The following is a 16503-nucleotide window of genomic DNA, read 5'->3' as shown; positions in this document are numbered from 1 at the left end:
TTCTCTTTCCCTTCTTAGTTCTGCTGTCAAAGCTTTCCCTTTTTAAAAACGAGTTTTAAAAGAGGTGCGTCTTGTAGGTACGAGCTGACTGACCAACTATTTCGTACCGTGGATCGACAAGATAGGTTTCTTCCTCTTTTTCTTCTTAATCTTCTATGCGGAGCTCGAGCATAAAAAGCCAGCGTTCTTCTGTTTAGTGTCAGTGCTGTGCCGAAGTCGGCGATCACAAGTCATTCTTTAGATTGGTAAGTTAAAAGAGAATCTTTTCCAAAGCTCACAGTTTTTTTTTTCAATCACATTGTCTTAGCTTATAGAATTAACAGTGGAAGTTCGGCACATTTACTCATACCTTCACTGTCTTTTAGTTTGATTGGCAGTATTTGTGAACCAAGATTTTTGGACAATTTTGATCATCATCAAACGCCGCAATGAAGGCAACCGTAAGTGGTGGTTAATTAGTTTTAATCTAGATGCAAATTCCAATATAATGTTATTATTTTGATTTTTTTACCTCATTAGGCTTTAATACCGCTATTGGTGGCGGCCGCTCTTGCTGCCCCCCAGTACGGCCAACCCCCTCAGGTAGGCCAAACTGTTAAAATTACGAAGCAACAGTGGAACTCCTTGAATCCATACGGACCGTCAAGCGCTTATCCTGCAAACGAACGTCCGCAAATTGATGCCATTCAGAAGCAATGGGAACGCTTTTACGAATATCTCCCATGGCTGAAAGGAGCCCCTGGAGCACCAGGAGAACAGGGAGCTCCTGGAAATGACGGAAGGGATGGCAGAGATGGTGTCGACGGCAAAGATGGCGTAGACGGCAAAGATGGAAGGGATGGCATAGATGGAAAAGATGCCATCTACACTGACGATTACGGCACAAAAATCGTTGTTGGTCCTCCCGGAGCTCCTGGTGAGCCAGGACCTGCTGGACCTCCCGGAGAAAAGGGAGACACTGGAGAATCTGGTGCTCCTGGCGAAGACGGTAAACCTGGTCTAGACGGAAGTCCTGGATATGATGGCGCTCCTGGTCCCAAAGGTCCTCCTGGCTCACCTGGCTTCAATGGATTACCTGGTTCCGACGGCAAACAAGGCGAACGCGGAGAAAAGGGAGACACTGGCTCAAGTGGATCTCCTGGTCTCAACGGTGCCCCTGGAGCTCCTGGCAAACCTGGCTACCCCGGAGGACCTGGGCCTGTAGGACCTAAGGGTGAAACTGGACCACCTGGTCTCGCCATTGCATCCAATATCGCTGGACCTCCTGGTACACCTGGCTTCCCCGGCAAAGACGGTAAACCGGGCTACAACGGCGCACCTGGTGCTGCTGGTCCACCAGGACCTGTCGGACCTCAAGGCCTTCCCGGAAAACCAGGTGGTACTGGCTTTCCAGGATACTCTGGTGCTAAAGGTGAACCCGGTAAACCTGGTTATCCCGGACCCCCTGGCAAGGATGGATATCCTGGTGCACCCAGCAAGATTCCTGGTCCTCCTGGACCCATCGGACCTGCTGGCCCCCCTGGCTACAATGGCGCTTCTGGCAAAGATGGTCTTCCCGGCGGCCCTGGATATCCAGGCAAAGAGGGAAAACCCGGACCCCCAGGATACACAGGTAAAATTTGACGCTGAAAATTTGATCAAAACATGCATTGTAGTTACATTTGTTAGACGTTTAACATTGGTGAATTAATTTTTACTTAAATCATAGGCGCACCAGGCCTGCAGGGTAAGCCCGGTAAGGATGGTCTTCCCGGTCCCGTCGGAGCTCCCGGCTATCCAGGTGGCCCAGGACCAGTTGGACCACAAGGCAAACCTGGTCCTCCTGGCTACCCTGGTGGACCTGGACCAATTGGACCTATAGGCCCTCTTGGCCCTGTTGGACCCCAAGGCAAACCAGGTGCACCGGGTTATCCAGGCGGCCCTGGTCCCATCGGACCTATTGGACCCGTTGGCCCTGTAGGATTCCCAGGTAAAGATGGCTATCCTGGAAAGCCGGGACCCGTTGGCGCACCCGGACCAGTTGGCGCTCCTGGACCGGTGACCACCTACACTCAAGTCCAAGAATATGCTCCAGCTTCCTCCTACAGTCCACCAGCTTACGAAGCCGCAACGGTTTACACGCAGACAGCGCCACAACAAGTTTACCAACAACCTCAAATTTATCAGGAAGTGTCCCAACCCGTTTACGGTTAATACCGATGCATCAACAAGTCTCATTTCCTAGTTATGGCTGAGCCACAATGCAGTTTGCAAATGAACTTAATTAGGCATTACTTACCAACCCTATTTTCTTTTTCCTGTAATGCCTAAACATAACTGTTTTTTTCTGTTTTTGTTGTTGTTATGCCTTTCACAAGGCTGTGAATACAATACTCCCGAACTAATTATTTTTTACAATGTCAACCTATTGAATAACTCATATGAAAATCATGTTAGATGAGACGGCATTAACGCAATGGCAAAAGAAATTGATCACATATTATAGAAAAAAATAATTAGTTAAATGACAATGATAATCAAGTGTCAACGTTCCACTTGTGAAAAATGCATAGAAAATACGGTGACGATCTACATTTTTTCGGGTCACCTAGGCCACGGAACAGGTTCATGTCAGATGAAATCACTGACCTCAAAAGCGGACAATCGAAAAAAAAAAAGAGGAATGCGCATTTTCTTGACTTCGTTTAGCGAGTGTATCGAAATACCGTTGATGTCTTTTTTGTGTACACTATCCCTTATAATTGAACGAAATTGATAGCAATTGCGATTTTGGAAATCGACTTGTTCATCGCTAACGTTCCTAATTTGAATGATGGATAAATGAGTTTTCGTCGCTGTTCCGTTTGTGCGTTAAATAAAAAAAAGGTTCAAACAGTTATAATTTAAGCTATTTTTAGTGCTAGCCAATTATTACACTGCCTGAACGGGAACAGAGACTCATTTTAAAAAGCGTTATTGAACATACTGTAGATGAGTGTGTTTCGTGATTTAAGCAGATATGTCATCGCGATGGTTTGTTCATCAGAGAAATAATGACGGTTTATCGAAATTATTTTTGCGGTAAATCATCTTCATCCTTTTTCAAAACGTTTGAAAACTATGGGGATAAACGCATGGGGAAATGATTAGTGGAAATATTTTCTCTTTGGATTTAACAAAGTAGGGAAAATACCGAGTGATTAAAATTCACTGTGGATTCGAGCTATGTGTCCAAGAAATGATGCCAGGAATATTTTGCTTGCTGATTTCAGTCGAAGAATTAAAAAAAAAAAACGTCTTTCTTTGACGATTTTATCAACAAACAAAGTGGGACATGAAAAAGCAAAACCAGTTCCACTACCCGATCCAAACCCATTTACGTCGCTTTCTATTCTGTTTATCCGGGTTCCGTTACCCCGTTAACCCTCATTTTTACTCGAAATTTTATATCGTTTAAGTTTTTCATAATGCAGTTTTGTTTATTTTCTTTCTTTTTAAAATTAGCGCCATTTAATATGCAGTTTGAAAAAATTGTGGTGGGGTGACTTGGTTTACCCATAAAAACCATCCCAACCCACCCAGCTAGAGAAGTAGTCTACTGGTAACTATAGCTCAGCCCCGATCGACTATAATCGGGCTGCCCTGCCCACAAAATGGCAGATCGGGGCGGTATTTCTCCATGGGTGGATTGTGTCCAGGGACTAAAAACCAAAATGACCCGCACGATCAGTAAAAAACCGACCCAATCAACGCGAGGCCGAGTCCAACTGGTAACACAAGCGTCCCTACTGGTGCATCAATAATAAAAGAAGCGTGAGGAATAGTGCAGTGAATATGAGTTGTTAGTGCAAGATAAATGCACCATGAGCTTATCATAACTTCATAAGCCATAAAGCTAGAAGGGAGAAAAGCAGTAAGGAACAATTGTAGGACACGCAAATCACAAAATGAAGGAAGTAAGCGAATGCCGATGTGGCAATACTCAACTGCACCATCTTCATTTTTGTTTGTCTTAACTCGTGTAAATCTCGGGGCTTGGTGGCGATCCTCAATGTAGGGAGACGGTTCTTGATGTACCGCAGCGATCCACTATGTCAGTTGGTCCTCTTCATTGGTGATCTGGGCCCTCCTAGATAAAAAATAAATAAATAAAAAATTCAAATGATTGCAAAAGCAACCGGTGAGGCAGACTACGCCTTACTCAAATTAGCCTTGTAGCCTTAGTCTTACCTCATACTTAACTTAATAATGGACGTTTTTCACTCTATCTTGGCCTAACTTGGCATGTGCGACTAGACTAAACTAAACCAATACTGAGGCAAGTCCAAGTGCTGATAAAAGGCTTTTCTGGTGTGTGAATGACGTGTCAAAGACTTACGAAATTTATGCAGCTTGTGAACGAAAAATTTTATCCACGTGTAAAAACGAAAAACACGATAAAGACATCAAAAGCGACAGATTTACTCTAATGCATATTGTGAAGGTAAGTGAGCTACTGAGCTGGAAAGGGCCAAACGGGTTTTGATTCTTAATTATTGAATTGCCTAAGGTTATTCACCTATTCTAGGTCACTGCAAAAGGTTGTGTCAATCGAGGGGGCAGGGTCATTTCCCCGAGCTACAGTCGAAATAAAAAATAATTTTTCAACAGCTATCGGCTTTCAGATTTATGTTCCCTCCACCCTAAACTTTTTTTTCTGGGAAAGCCAAAGTGTGGAACGTGGTTGCGTTTATATAAGACAGTGGCCAACACTAGGGTTCACAGTCATGCAAATACTTTCCTTTGCAACTGTAGCCTACTTATGCCAAAAGTCATCACAAGACGATAAACCAGGTATGTATAGATTATTGGCATTTGCTTGCTTTCGCATATATTTTACAAACTGATGGCAAGAAACCTTCGTTCAATTACGCAGTTCAACTTTTCAGGTTTTAGATGATGTAATATTTTCCTTATTGACTAGGTACTCGACGTGGGTTTTCGCGTAGGAGTTTGGCATTCGTTATTCACAGGATTACTTGTAAAGCTATTTATTTATAGTTTCTTTTTTTTTTTTTTTTTGCTTTTTGTTTACTCTTTCCGCCATTTTTATTGACTGGTTGGTAATCCCTTGTCCCCCCAGCACTTTCGCTCACCAGCATCGTAAAATATCATAAAATTAAATTAACCATAATTATTGGCGATTGGGGTTTTTGTTTAGTTTTCCATTTCAACCTCAGTAGGCGGAAAAGTTCTTTAGATTTGACTGCTTATGTAAAATAAAACGAGGTTCGTTTTTCACGGTTGAAGTGTTTCAGATAAAGAATAGGCACTTGGCTGTTGGCTCATTACCTGTTGGGAACGTTAAGATTAAGTTCTGGTAAAGACGAGTTGACTATACGCTTGGTCGTCCTCTTCAGCGTTTCCATTGGTATGGCAGACTTCCAGAAAAAACATTCAAATAACAATTAATGACCTGAAGAACTGGTAATTACTCCGATTACTCTGTCAAAGCTGGGTAGGACGGTAGCAGTCTTTCAACTTTTGTCGGGAAATTTTGCAACGTTGCCGAAAAAGCTAGAATAGTTATTTTTTTCTGAAGTTTGAAGTTCTCCCTGGTTCTCCCTAAGCATGGTATATGCCCTAAGTCCCTAACTAAAAACCCTATTGTGTTTCTACCATAGACTACGAAGTGGTTCTACCAACAGAGCAAAATGAACGCAAAGTAAGGTTTATTTTTATTTCTTTATGGTTTGGTCTTGAATAATGGCTTTTTGTAGAGATCTAAATCCATCTCTTCCTGTTTTTGATGATGCTGACCAAGAAAATGGTAACCACAGATTAAAGACTCCTGTAGCTACAAGAACCAAAGCATTGCAAAGAAAGAAATATGAAATAGAAGGGGAAATCAAATATGTAAAACCTCTCCAAGCTGCTGCTGCATCACACAAGAAATTATCAGAAAATGTACAGATGAACACTTCAAGTCACCACTTACAAGTTGCTCCAGAGCAACTTCATCGTGAACCTAATGGGTCCAAGAAGAAAGGTAATTGAAGGATATATAAAATTACAGAGGGAGAATTATGTACATTTAATTGAAAGTGAAATATCTAAGGATGAAATATTTGTTCTAAATCCTAGGAAGTGCAAAGATAAAAAGAGTGAGGAGAGAGTTTTCCCTCCTTCAAAATGCTAGTGAAACTGAAATAAATGAGATTGAGAAAGTGAAAGTTGGCAAGAAACAGCATTCCACAAAGAGATCCAAACAAGATTCAAAAAAACAGTCAGCAGAAAACATTGAGGAACTGGTAATGACCCCTTTAAAATTTTTAGATTCACGAATAACGAATCCATCGACGCAAAAGGTATACGAACCAACCCCTAAACGACTGAGGATTGTTTCAAATGTACAAAACTTTGATAGAAACATGGAATCTATCATTGAGGCTTGCGCAAAAAATGTGAGCACAAGTGATAAATCGAGTAAGATTTCACTCATCATTCTTTTCTATTGGTAACTTGTTATAGTTCTTTTTTCGTCTGTAGATCAAACGTTAGAGAAGCATCTTGATGGAAAGACTATATTTGTATCTCCTGCAAAACAGCTGGCTATTAAACCTGCAGTGACCATAGGCAAGTACATTTCCAAAATAGTTGAAATTCTTGCATATGCAAAACTATATTGTTATAGGTACCAAAATACCTGGAAGTAATCGATCAGGAAAAAAGTTGACGGTTTCAACAAACAATTGCACCGACTTAGAGGAATTCTCGTCTATTGATGGTTTCTGACAATATCTATTTTACTATGAAAAACTTTTTGGTTGAAACAAACTGGAAATCTCAGGTGTGAAATCTGCCAAAAGCGGCCGAACAAAAAGAGGAGTTCTATCAGGCTATGCTGACGGTGGAACAGAACTATCAACGTCTTTACCCAACCGCCCAATGTCTACCAAGCAGGGTTTAGGTAAGACAGCTCGCTACAAATCAGTGTTAACTGTTGCGATATTATACCATTCTATAATCTTTGTAGAGAAAAACGCGGGGACATCAGGACCAATAAAATCAGGGTTTGACTATGAATCGATCTCAGACAAGGAGGCTGACACCGATACAACGGGTAAGTAAACATCTTCTCGTGAATGAAATTTCACTAACGGTAATCTTTGAGCGTAGAAAGTGAAGATGATACATGCTCCTCCTATACTGATACAGAAGTTGACGTAATTTTCTCCAAAAGTGGAAACACCCTCGAGAACAGAAGCCGGATAAGTTCCCTTTCCCCTGACAACTTTGAAACGTCAAAACAGAAAAATGAAGCTTCGGAGTCTTCACTTTCTCCAGAGTTTGATCAAAGGCAGAATTTGTCGAAATCCCTGCCAGGTTTAGTATTCCATTTACCCAGGAAACAACTCTCACTCTCCGACGACTCTTTAGCGGCTGATCGCGATCTGAGCACTAAAAAAGCCGATAAGCATGAAAATACCGAAGAAAAGGTCTTGAAGTCGGCTCGGAGCAGAAATTTATTGAAAAACTCGTCCTCTTCGAAATTGGAATCATCCCGTATTTCTGCAAATGCCAGCACACTCATAGAAGGTATAAATAAGAAACTAGTAGCGAATGCAGAATTCACGATTGTGAGAACTCATCTTTCAGAGAATAGTAATAGCCGTAGTGATTTTATCAATCAGTATTGCGTTTTCCTGTTCACGCATTCACCCTTCTTATTTATAACTGCTGCATCTAATAAAACAAAGTAACGGAAGCCCTTCGTTAAAGAGAAAACTATTGGCTTTACAGAGACGCGTTTGCCAAATAAACAAATCCCATCTTTCCTGAATGCATCGCCATACCATCAACCACCGGGAGACGCGGACAGGGATTTGGATGGTATATCTTAAATTTCCGATATTTTACGAGTGCTTTGGTGTTCTGTTCTTCACGCTCAAATCTAACCTTTTTAAAGCAGTACAGGAAAGAAGTCCCACTCAACGTGCCAAAATGCTCTATACTGAAGAAAGTATGGTTGAGTTGACCAACTGCAGGGTGACACCTAGTTCTATATCAGATCCATGCAACGCAGTTCCCATGCCTACCCGACATCCAACTACATTTAATCTTTACATGGCTCCTAGTAGTTACCCTGTACGAGCACGTCAAATTGACTCGACGGAAGATTTCGTGGTTTCGTGGCTATACATGCAACCTACAGTTATTTTCCCCTTACAAACTTCCTTCCGTACCATGGTAAATTTTGTATATGTCAAATCAAATTGAGGTTTTCTAGAATAACGATGGTTTCTTTTTCATGCAGATCGTCCGTATGAAGGGCACTGTAGAGTTCAGAAGCAATCCGTGTGTTTCAAGTCGCACGTTGCTGGACTCAGTAACCAAATTAGTGGAACTTGAGGCCGGCCGTCTTTTTCATATTGCAAATACAGGAAAAGAAGTTGCATTGATCCAGATGACCGAAATTTTGCGATAATCAATTATGATTGCAAGTCTTTTGCATTATATTGCAAAATTGGTTTTTTAAACGTTTTCAACCAAGAATTCATTTAATGTCCCTTTATAAATGTTTTTCAAGTAAAATTCCGTACAGCGTTTTTCGACTGTTTTGTACACAGATGGCGTGTGCTCAGAAGTAAACCAAGTCCCGTCGACTGCTATACTTTAAATTCTTTGAAATTCATTTCTGTTGCTAAAACATCAAAATTACAATGGGGAACATTGCTATAAAAGCTTCGAGGAAACTCATGAGGCCATTAAAGAATTTTGCTGTTGAAGCACGAGCCGAGAGAGTGTTAGCAAAGGAAAAGCCAACGCCAGCTCCGTGGCATCCGACAACGCAGAAAAGAATTGATGAATTAATTAAAAGTAATCTAATTATTGACATTTACTACTGTTTTTATCTTGTCTGTGAACCAAATTTTTTCAGGTAATCCAGATCTAATAGATGGGCAACTGGCTAAAAAAGATGAACTTTTAGGCAACCGCCTCAAACAAATTTATGTAACGTCCAGAGACAAACCAATAATACCTAAGAATATAGAAAAGACACTGCCTGCAGAAAGAAACAATGTTGAATCACCAGAATTTGGCTATCAAGAGCCAGCCCGAATAACAAAAGGGAAATTGAGTATTCGCCAGGCCTTACTGCTTATAGGCAAACATCACCAGGATCCTGTAATCCACAATGCTGTGTCATTAGCAAATGAATACACCATTCATCCCAGAGTATCAGGTACAGAAAGCAATGGTTTGACTGATAATCACCAAACTGAATTTTTATTTTTACAGAGAATATTCTAAAGTACTTCAAAACCTTTGAATATTATCAGCCCCCAAAAGTCAAAACTCATATTCAAGCTAAAGATTATATAACGTTCAAATCTTTACCCACAGCACAAGATAAAGATAAGCCTCTATTAGGAGAAAATAGCCTTAAAAGCTGAATTTAATCTTCAGTCTCTATAGTGTTGTAGAAAACGTTCGAATAAACCATTTGTTATTTGCTTGAATGCGTGAAATGAACAGTTTTTTTTAAACGATGCGCCTGAGTTCGTTACAATTTCTAGAGGTTTGGCAACGCCATTCAAGCGCCATTGCTACCAAAGTTACAGAGATTAAGCCTCTACGGTGACGGCTGGAGCATTTTTGTGGGCGTGTATGTTGTTTTTGATGTTTTCTATTCATTTCAGTGATTAAAACGATGAAATATTGCACTTCCGTCGGGATAGATCGATAGGTATGCCAAACTCTTATATCCTTTCAACATAGTGCGATTTGACATTGCCTTAAATTCTTTGTTTTGGAAGAAAATGCGTCATTCTGGGTGTCAAACGCTAGTTGATATTTACGATTAATAGTAGTTGTAAAGTAGTAAAAATTTTGTCGTGGTTATAATTGCAGGTGTTGGCTGTTTCGAAATGTTTTGTCATATAGAATGTATACCTTGTTTTTTATTCCTTAGTTTTTTGTGTGTGATATGTGTTGGGTGTATGTGACAGGATATGAAGACTGATAGTACTTTATGGTTTCTTTAGGAAGTGATATTTAAAATGCCTCTACCAAAAAGAGTCATTTCTCCTGTTTATGTGTCAAGAGACACATTACCTGAACATCTCCAACTTCCAAATGATTTGGAAGGAGTCACCAATGGAACATTGGCAAATATTATCAGGCAGCTCTCAAGCCTTAGCCATCATGCAGAAGACATGTTTGGTGAGCTTTATAAGGAGACAGAAGCTCTTTACATTCGTTCTTCCAGTTTACAGGCCAGGATAGATAGACTTGCAGTCAAAGTCACTCAACTGGATAGTACTGTGGAGGAAGTCTCGTTGCAAGACATCCACCTTCGCAAAGCCTTCAAAAGCAATGTGGTTTTTGATCAGCAGGTTGTCTCTAAGCTGACTATTCCAACAGCAATGGCAGATACCTACCATCACTGTGACAAACCCCCGCCACTGGACAAGCTCAATGTATACAGGTAAGCATAATTCTAGCTCAGTGTTTAGCATGTTGAGTCCTGCCGGGTTCGGATCTCAGCAGGGGGTCACGCGAACCAAGATCATAAGGGAGCGCGTGATCATATTGGCTACGCCAGTATCAAAATAGAGAAGGAAAATGCTAATTAACATTCTCCTAAGCGTTCACTACGTTGGATTGAGATTGCTACGCGCACAGTACTTTCACGATCCGGAAGTTGGTTACGCATATGCTGGAAAATTGTCCGTGTGAACGAGGCGAGTGATAAACCGAAAAGACGAGTATCAGCGTAGTGTTATCTTGCGGGAGAGGTACCCCGGCCAGTTGGTGAGATTTCCAAGCGGACCTTGCCAGTTGACTGGAATCGCTGTTTCCCCTGCAGCTTTGCCGTAATAAAGGCACTTGTGGCCAAGTCTCTTTCTTGGTGTTTTAGAGATGGTGAGAAAGTTGTATTTTAAGAGAACACGAAAACAAAATAAAAAAAAAAAAATATATATAAAATAAAATACGGCGGGGGGGATAGAGGTTGATTCGGTTATGACGACTTGTTAGTGGGCAGGGCGCGGTAGCTCAGGCCTTAGGCCCTTTTTCTATTAACGCCCGTGTAGGGAATCTCTTATCGACCAGGGCGTTTGCCAGCGTCAATGTGATACACAGGAGACGCCTCATTGCCGCCGGCTTGCAAGCCAGATTATATTGCTGGTCAGCCTGGTGTTGGTTTCGACGTCTTCTCCTGAGCAACGTGCTATTGTTATTATTGAAAGGATTTTTTGTTTCTTTTTTTCTCTCGAAACTGTCGACTTGTACAAGTCTTATAAATTGACGAAATGGTTGCCAGATGGAACGGGTTTTGCGTATGACCAGTCCCTGGACACTAGAGGAAAATAGTCTTGTCCTCATTCCCAAAGCGCAAAATTATATGTTCGCCTGCCGCATCCTCCCGTTTGTCGTCCACTCTGGACTCGATGGCTAAGGCTAAAATTTCACGGACCGGTCCGGCGTGCCTGCAGGAGACTAGTTGAACCGGAGCAACCTACAAACCTAATACACCACCCAATTCGTCGGGAAAGAATGCATTGCTACGAGCACAGGTGGTATGTGCGTTTGGTCTCCTCCCATCTTCGTTTCTTTTTCCGTTCTTCTAGTCGTCGATCGGTTGCATTGTTACGGTGCTTCAGTCTATCGTCTTCGGCCGACTCGAGCGGACTGGTTCCATCTCAGACAGTTGCGACAGCTACAATTTCCTTTTACACAGTGGGTGCGTAGACAAGCAATCAGTGTTTTATGTTCCCGAAATTGAGAGACTCGAAGCGAAGTCGAGCGAATAGACATTACGACAACGGATATTAAGCAAAAAGCTAGCGGGTGGGGGGGAATCGCCAGCTTTTTATTTATGAAGCGGTTGTGTCCTCTGTACTAAGACGTTTTATAGTGCGATTTACGCGTAAGTTCTGTTACGAATAGGCTCGCGTGAGACCGTGCGTGCGTAGTTCGCGCCACCTGTTTAATGTTTTTTTCGGTCAATTGAACTGGACCAGCGACGAAGTTGGTGACCCATATACGCATTTGATACTGAGATATGTGAGTTGAAGAAATGGAATCACGTCCTTATCTAGTTTGACGCGAGCGAGTGATGTCTTGCAGTTTGTGCCCGTCGACCCAGATCTGTCCGGACGATAACAAGCGAAACGCCGGAAGCGCCAATTGTTGTTGGTTTGGAGAAGAGGGTCTATATCATTGGCAAGCTATTCAGCCACACCGAGAGCAACAGGACGACTCGTGGGTTTTTGGTCTGGAGGACCAATTCTTTCCGCTCTCTCCGCCGGAAGCAGAGCCGGCGGAAGCAGAGCCGGTAAAGGATGCAAGTGCCATTGAAGGGTTGACGGATGAATTTTTGCAGTTTCTGGAAAAGCGGTTAGCCGAAGTTGGTGAGGAGAAGGAAGACGACACAGTTATTCCAGATTTGCCCGTTATCGAAACCCCTCCGAAACCGTCCATTGAAGCCGCAAAACCTGTTCCACCTATCCGGCGCAGGCGGCTTCAGCGTTCCGTTTCTCTCCAGGCGGTTAAAGTTACCCCTCCGCCGTTATTCCATGGCCGGCAAGTCGTAGAATTTCCGGGTGTCCGTCAAGATGTCGAGAATGGACAGGAGTTCAACAAAACCCGTACGATTAGTCGTGGCGGCAGTATCGCCAGTGATTTAATTCAACGGGTGAAAAGGTGGGCCGCCGTCACTTCGACATTCCGGCGAGCCTTTCGGAAAGGTAGCCCACATCGGGCTCCCGTTCAAACGTCCTTTACCTCCGTCCCGACAACCTGGTCTATATTATTTGAATGAAAATTTTTAGTTGTTCAGTCCAAACTGGTCTTTGAAATATTCTGACTATATATTTTTCTTCCTTTTTAGGGATGACGGAAAAGACGGGCTCAAATTCTACACGGACCCGGATTACTTCTTTGACTTGTGGCGGCAGGAGATGCTCAAAGACACGGAGCGCATCCTCAACGACAAGGGACGCAAGGTAGACATTTTTTTCCGCGTATATATTTTTAATAGCAATTGACCTCGAGAGAAAGCGGGTCTGATGCCAATTAGATTCAGCCGCCACTCAACCTCTAACCGGTTGATGCATCTGTCCCTGCGAATAACAAGAGTCGTATAAACCGTGGATTTCTTGTTTATTTGATATTTTTGTGGAATGAGGGAAGAGGGCTCTTTGATGGCGTAGAATCGATAAACGATCTAGGTCGGTGACGTTCGTGATTCCCGGTGCGTTCAGGAACGCATTCTCAAAAAGGGGGAGGATTGCCAAAGATTTTTGTTGCATTCGGGCCGCGATGAGAAAAGAATGATAGAATTTCAGCAATAGTTAGTCCCTGAACAACAACAACAACAAAAAAATGCTTGGTTTTCCTGCTATGGGTTTATTGAAGCTTGAATTAGGTTAATGGGCTATTTCATACTTTCCCTCGTTTATTTTCACAACCGCTAAAATCTAAATGCTTGGCCATTACCATTAGTATCGAATAGAAATCGGTGTTCCTAGTGTTATGGGTTTAAATTATGAAATAAAAAAAACAATCATTTTGGTTTTGGTTCATGCTTCTCAGTATGCGGATGGCACTCCGTCCGAGGCAAGTGTTCTTTTCCAGTCAACTCTCTGTTCGACATTCGCGTAGAGAATGTTACGTTGTGAGATAAACAGTCTGATGTTGTACCGTTTTACAGCCGCATCGAGGCAGAAACGATGGCGGTGGTGGCGGAGGCGGAAGCAGCGGAGGCGGTCGCCACAAGAAACGGGTTCGGCAACCACATAACACCAGAGAAAAACACCGTGAACTGGCAATCAACAAGGGCGAGTATATCAGTCCACAGAACGTGTTGTACCAATCGCCTCAGGTATTCAAACGCTTTGCGCATTGGCAAATGACTATAATGGCCAATACGGTTTTTTTTTTTTCGTACCATTCAATTGCGCAGGCATTGTATTTGGAGGATGGAACCATGCTACCGGATCCGAGTTCAACGTCACGGCCACCGCGTCCGAACAGTATTGAGGTGAAACGTAATTACCCCAGCGAAGAGGCCATCTACGCATCCAGGAACTCGCGCAACCCGCAAGACAATGTGTACAGGTCGGTCAAATTTGTTTCACTTATTTTGTGTGCCTATCCACGGCAAAGGATTGATGTGATGAACGTGAGGTGATGGCGTCAGTTCGGTTCGTCCTGAAATGTTGTCGGGCTCGCTGTCTCTCTTTATCTGTAATGTGCTTTTCATTCTCATTGAAAATGTTGTCGCTTTTGGCTTATCTCCACCTGTTGCTGGCGCTCGACGCTTTACAGACCTGGCGGAATTTCTCTGCCACCTCCGCCTTACGACGATGGCTATCCGCAGTACCCGCCTCCGCCTTACACTGCCGACTCGTTGCTGCAGCTTCAGCAGCAACAGCAAATGCATCATCAGGCACAATATCATCAGCACGCAGCTGCCGCTGCATCCAGTCATTACGGCCCTGGGATGATGAATCACCACAACCGGACGTTACAGCGGACCACATCAGGGCGGCCTACGCAGCCTCCACCAGCCCCGCCCGGGTAAAAACTAACAAGATATTTAAAAAAAAAAAAGAAATAGAAATCACATTCTGCACAGTTAATCACAACACAGATTATTAATTTTTGTCCACGTCCTGTCCAGCTTTGCTTAGCTACGCATTAAGTGGAGAGAAAAAAGAACGTGCAGTTGTCCTTTATGTCGTTTGCCTTTTTCGAGGTCGGCGTTGTTGTTCATTCTAATGATTTTATTTTCATTAGGCAAGTGAATCATTCGCCCAACACTCAACATAGTGGATCGAACACCACCAGAAATCGTATAAGTCATCAGACGTCGATGATTGGAACTATGGGTAGGGAATCACTTCCACCGCCGCCTCCACCACCGTCGGAGACCTACACCAGCACGGAAAGAATATCTCAACTGCCCAATCCACCGTACATCTCGTCCGTCGTGGTCAATTCGGGCCCATCGTCAAGCATGCCTCCTCCGCCACCTCCATTACCACCTTCCACTATGTTAATGCCACCGCGCGAAAGCCGCGAAAGTTCTTCCGAGTCAGATTTGCCGCTCCCACCGCCTCCACCACTTCCTGAAACGGCCCCGCCCGATATGCGAATGGCGCCACCACCTCCACCGCCACCTCCACCAATGCCACTTAGCAGTCCGCCGCGTGACAATGGTCACGTAATGGCTAATGGCGATGTTGGCAAGTTGTTGAGCAATTCGCCGCCGAAAGTTTCACCTGGAAGAGGAGTGGATGAAGCGATTCAGTCATCGCCCGTGTTGTTACAACCGGCTAAGTTGACCCCACGCGGTCCACCTATTCCTCTTCCAGCGCTCGATGGACGCAGTGACCTTCTTAAGGCCATAAGAGATGGTAGTTTAAATGATTACATAATTAGTAAATCTAGAGCATTTGTTTGGTTTTTTTACTGACAGAGAATTGTGTTTTTTGTAGGTATATCATTACGTAAAGTAGAGAAAGGTCAACAACGTGAAGGAGAAAAGGGCCGAATGGATGCACTTCACGATGTCGCCTCCATTCTAGCTCGTCGAGTGGCTATGGAGATTTCGGATTCTGAATCGGGTTCTGATTCGGGTTCTGGATCAGATTGGGACGATGAAACGAGGTATGTTTTTTTTTCTTCTTCTCTGAGTTGTTTAATCTAATTTTGATTTTTTTTTTCTTCACAAATGAAGTGCTTGATTTCATACCTACGGTGCTCCATGTTGGTGCAGTAAACCTCCATTTGCGTCTTAATGGATAATTGGGTGGAACGTAAATTTCCACAACGGATAAGTAATAATAATAAAAAAGACCGCCAGGGAGCAGGTGATCTTTAGATTCACCAGTTGTACCAAACCAGCAAATTTAGACGATGATTTGTCAGTTTCGTTGTCGAACCCAAGTCCCATTGCCTCCCAGCATAAATTCCAAATCTCCTAAATGGCACAAAAACAATCGCATTTCCTTGATGAATACACACACACTTTCAGCAGTGTTAGTCACTTGTTTTCCCTACCTTCTCGCCTATTTCCTCCTAATAAAGTAAACAAAACACACACAAAAAAAAAAAAAAAAAAGACAATACCCATTTAAAACATATTTGTACAGTTGAAAAAATGTTTTTTTCTTTCGTCAGCCAGGAGCTGGGCTTTCGTCTGTTTCTGCTTTCATTTCATACCTTTCATGTACTTCCTGTCGGCGTGCAAGTTCACTCTTCTTTTATTACCTGATTGAACCTGTTCGCATCGAATCTTGCCCTCTTCCCATTAATAATTAGCATATGTAGCTTCGATACCCCCTGTTGTTTTGCCGCTCTTCTTTTCCATGTCTGTTCAATTTACTCATATCTAAACCTTTAAACTAATTTAGATGCGAAAACTCGCCCCACAAATGAGTGTATAGCAGTGATGATTTAGGAATAAACTACAAGACCATTTTCGGTTATGTTGGTTCACTCGTTAAATTTAATATTTCACGTCGTCTTGTT

At 42.8% G+C, this 16503-nt stretch overlaps 4 protein-coding genes and 1 long non-coding RNA gene across 14 annotated transcripts; 4 read left to right on the top strand and 1 right to left on the bottom strand.

Annotated features, from left to right (window-relative positions):
* Positions 1-122: 122 nt before the first annotated feature.
* LOC116915627 (collagen alpha-1(I) chain) lies at positions 123-2384 on the top strand. Of its 2 annotated transcripts, none has more exons than XM_045170350.1 (4): positions 123-245; positions 308-440; positions 520-1612; positions 1709-2384. In XM_045170350.1, the coding sequence occupies exons 2-4, from the start codon at positions 429-431 to the stop codon at positions 2191-2193; spliced, it is 1590 nt and encodes a 529-aa protein (XP_045026285.1). In that variant the 5' UTR covers positions 123-245; positions 308-428; the 3' UTR covers positions 2194-2384. The 2 variants fall into 2 exon arrangements, with proteins under 2 accessions (XP_045026285.1, XP_032776646.2); XM_032920755.2 differs by having other exon boundaries at positions 161-245; positions 366-440.
* A 1047-nt stretch (positions 2385-3431) lies between these two features.
* LOC116915703 lies at positions 3432-5566 on the bottom strand. Of its 2 annotated transcripts, XR_006643880.1 has the most exons (3): positions 5463-5566; positions 5311-5399; positions 3432-4108 (listed from the first exon to the last, which is right to left on the bottom strand). It is a non-coding gene; the product is annotated as an uncharacterized LOC116915703 (long non-coding RNA). The 2 variants fall into 2 exon arrangements; XR_004390227.2 differs by lacking the exon at positions 5463-5566 and having other exon boundaries at positions 5311-5449.
* On the top strand, positions 4694-8639 carry LOC116915624 (suppressor protein SRP40). Of its 4 annotated transcripts, XM_032920746.2 has the most exons (14): positions 4727-4812; positions 4943-4999; positions 5643-5683; positions 5739-6007; positions 6103-6269; positions 6327-6444; positions 6508-6594; positions 6653-6745; positions 6809-6928; positions 6995-7081; positions 7138-7557; positions 7762-7851; positions 7928-8208; positions 8276-8639. In XM_032920746.2, exons 3-14 carry the CDS (start codon positions 5673-5675, stop codon positions 8444-8446), a joined length of 1914 nt encoding a protein of 637 aa, XP_032776637.2. In that variant the 5' UTR covers positions 4727-4812; positions 4943-4999; positions 5643-5672; the 3' UTR covers positions 8447-8639. The 4 variants fall into 4 exon arrangements, with proteins under 4 accessions (XP_032776636.2, XP_032776637.2, XP_045026275.1 ...); XM_032920745.2 differs by lacking the exon at positions 4943-4999 and having other exon boundaries at positions 4694-4812; XM_045170340.1 differs by lacking the exons at positions 4727-4812; positions 4943-4999 and having other exon boundaries at positions 5541-5683; positions 7931-8208.
* A 34-nt stretch (positions 8640-8673) lies between these two features.
* LOC116915675 (protein NDUFAF4 homolog) lies at positions 8674-9482 on the top strand. Its single transcript, XM_032920826.2, has 3 exons — positions 8674-8838; positions 8900-9205; positions 9262-9482. Exons 1-3 carry the CDS (start codon positions 8682-8684, stop codon positions 9414-9416), a joined length of 618 nt encoding a protein of 205 aa, XP_032776717.2. The 5' UTR covers positions 8674-8681; the 3' UTR covers positions 9417-9482.
* A 71-nt stretch (positions 9483-9553) lies between these two features.
* LOC116915618 (wiskott-Aldrich syndrome protein family member 3) lies at positions 9554-16460 on the top strand. Of its 5 annotated transcripts, XM_045170339.1 has the most exons (10): positions 9554-9709; positions 10008-10450; positions 12857-12971; positions 13561-13584; positions 13679-13849; positions 13931-14085; positions 14296-14547; positions 14767-15386; positions 15468-15639; positions 15710-16460. In XM_045170339.1, the coding sequence occupies exons 2-10, from the start codon at positions 10023-10025 to the stop codon at positions 15714-15716; spliced, it is 1944 nt and encodes a 647-aa protein (XP_045026274.1). In that variant the 5' UTR covers positions 9554-9709; positions 10008-10022; the 3' UTR covers positions 15717-16460. The 5 variants fall into 5 exon arrangements, with proteins under 5 accessions (XP_045026274.1, XP_032776624.2, XP_045026273.1 ...); XM_032920733.2 differs by lacking the exon at positions 13561-13584 and having other exon boundaries at positions 9555-9709; XM_045170337.1 differs by lacking the exons at positions 9554-9709; positions 10008-10450 and adding an exon at positions 11621-12768.
* Positions 16461-16503: the final 43 nt, after the last annotated feature.

Source organism: Daphnia magna, linkage group LG2 (genome assembly GCF_020631705.1).
Source record: "Daphnia magna isolate NIES linkage group LG2, ASM2063170v1.1, whole genome shotgun sequence".
NCBI lineage: Eukaryota > Metazoa > Arthropoda > Branchiopoda > Diplostraca > Daphniidae > Daphnia > Daphnia magna.
The sequence above is the reverse complement of the archived record's forward strand: the minus strand, read 5'-3'. Positions and strand labels throughout refer to the sequence as shown.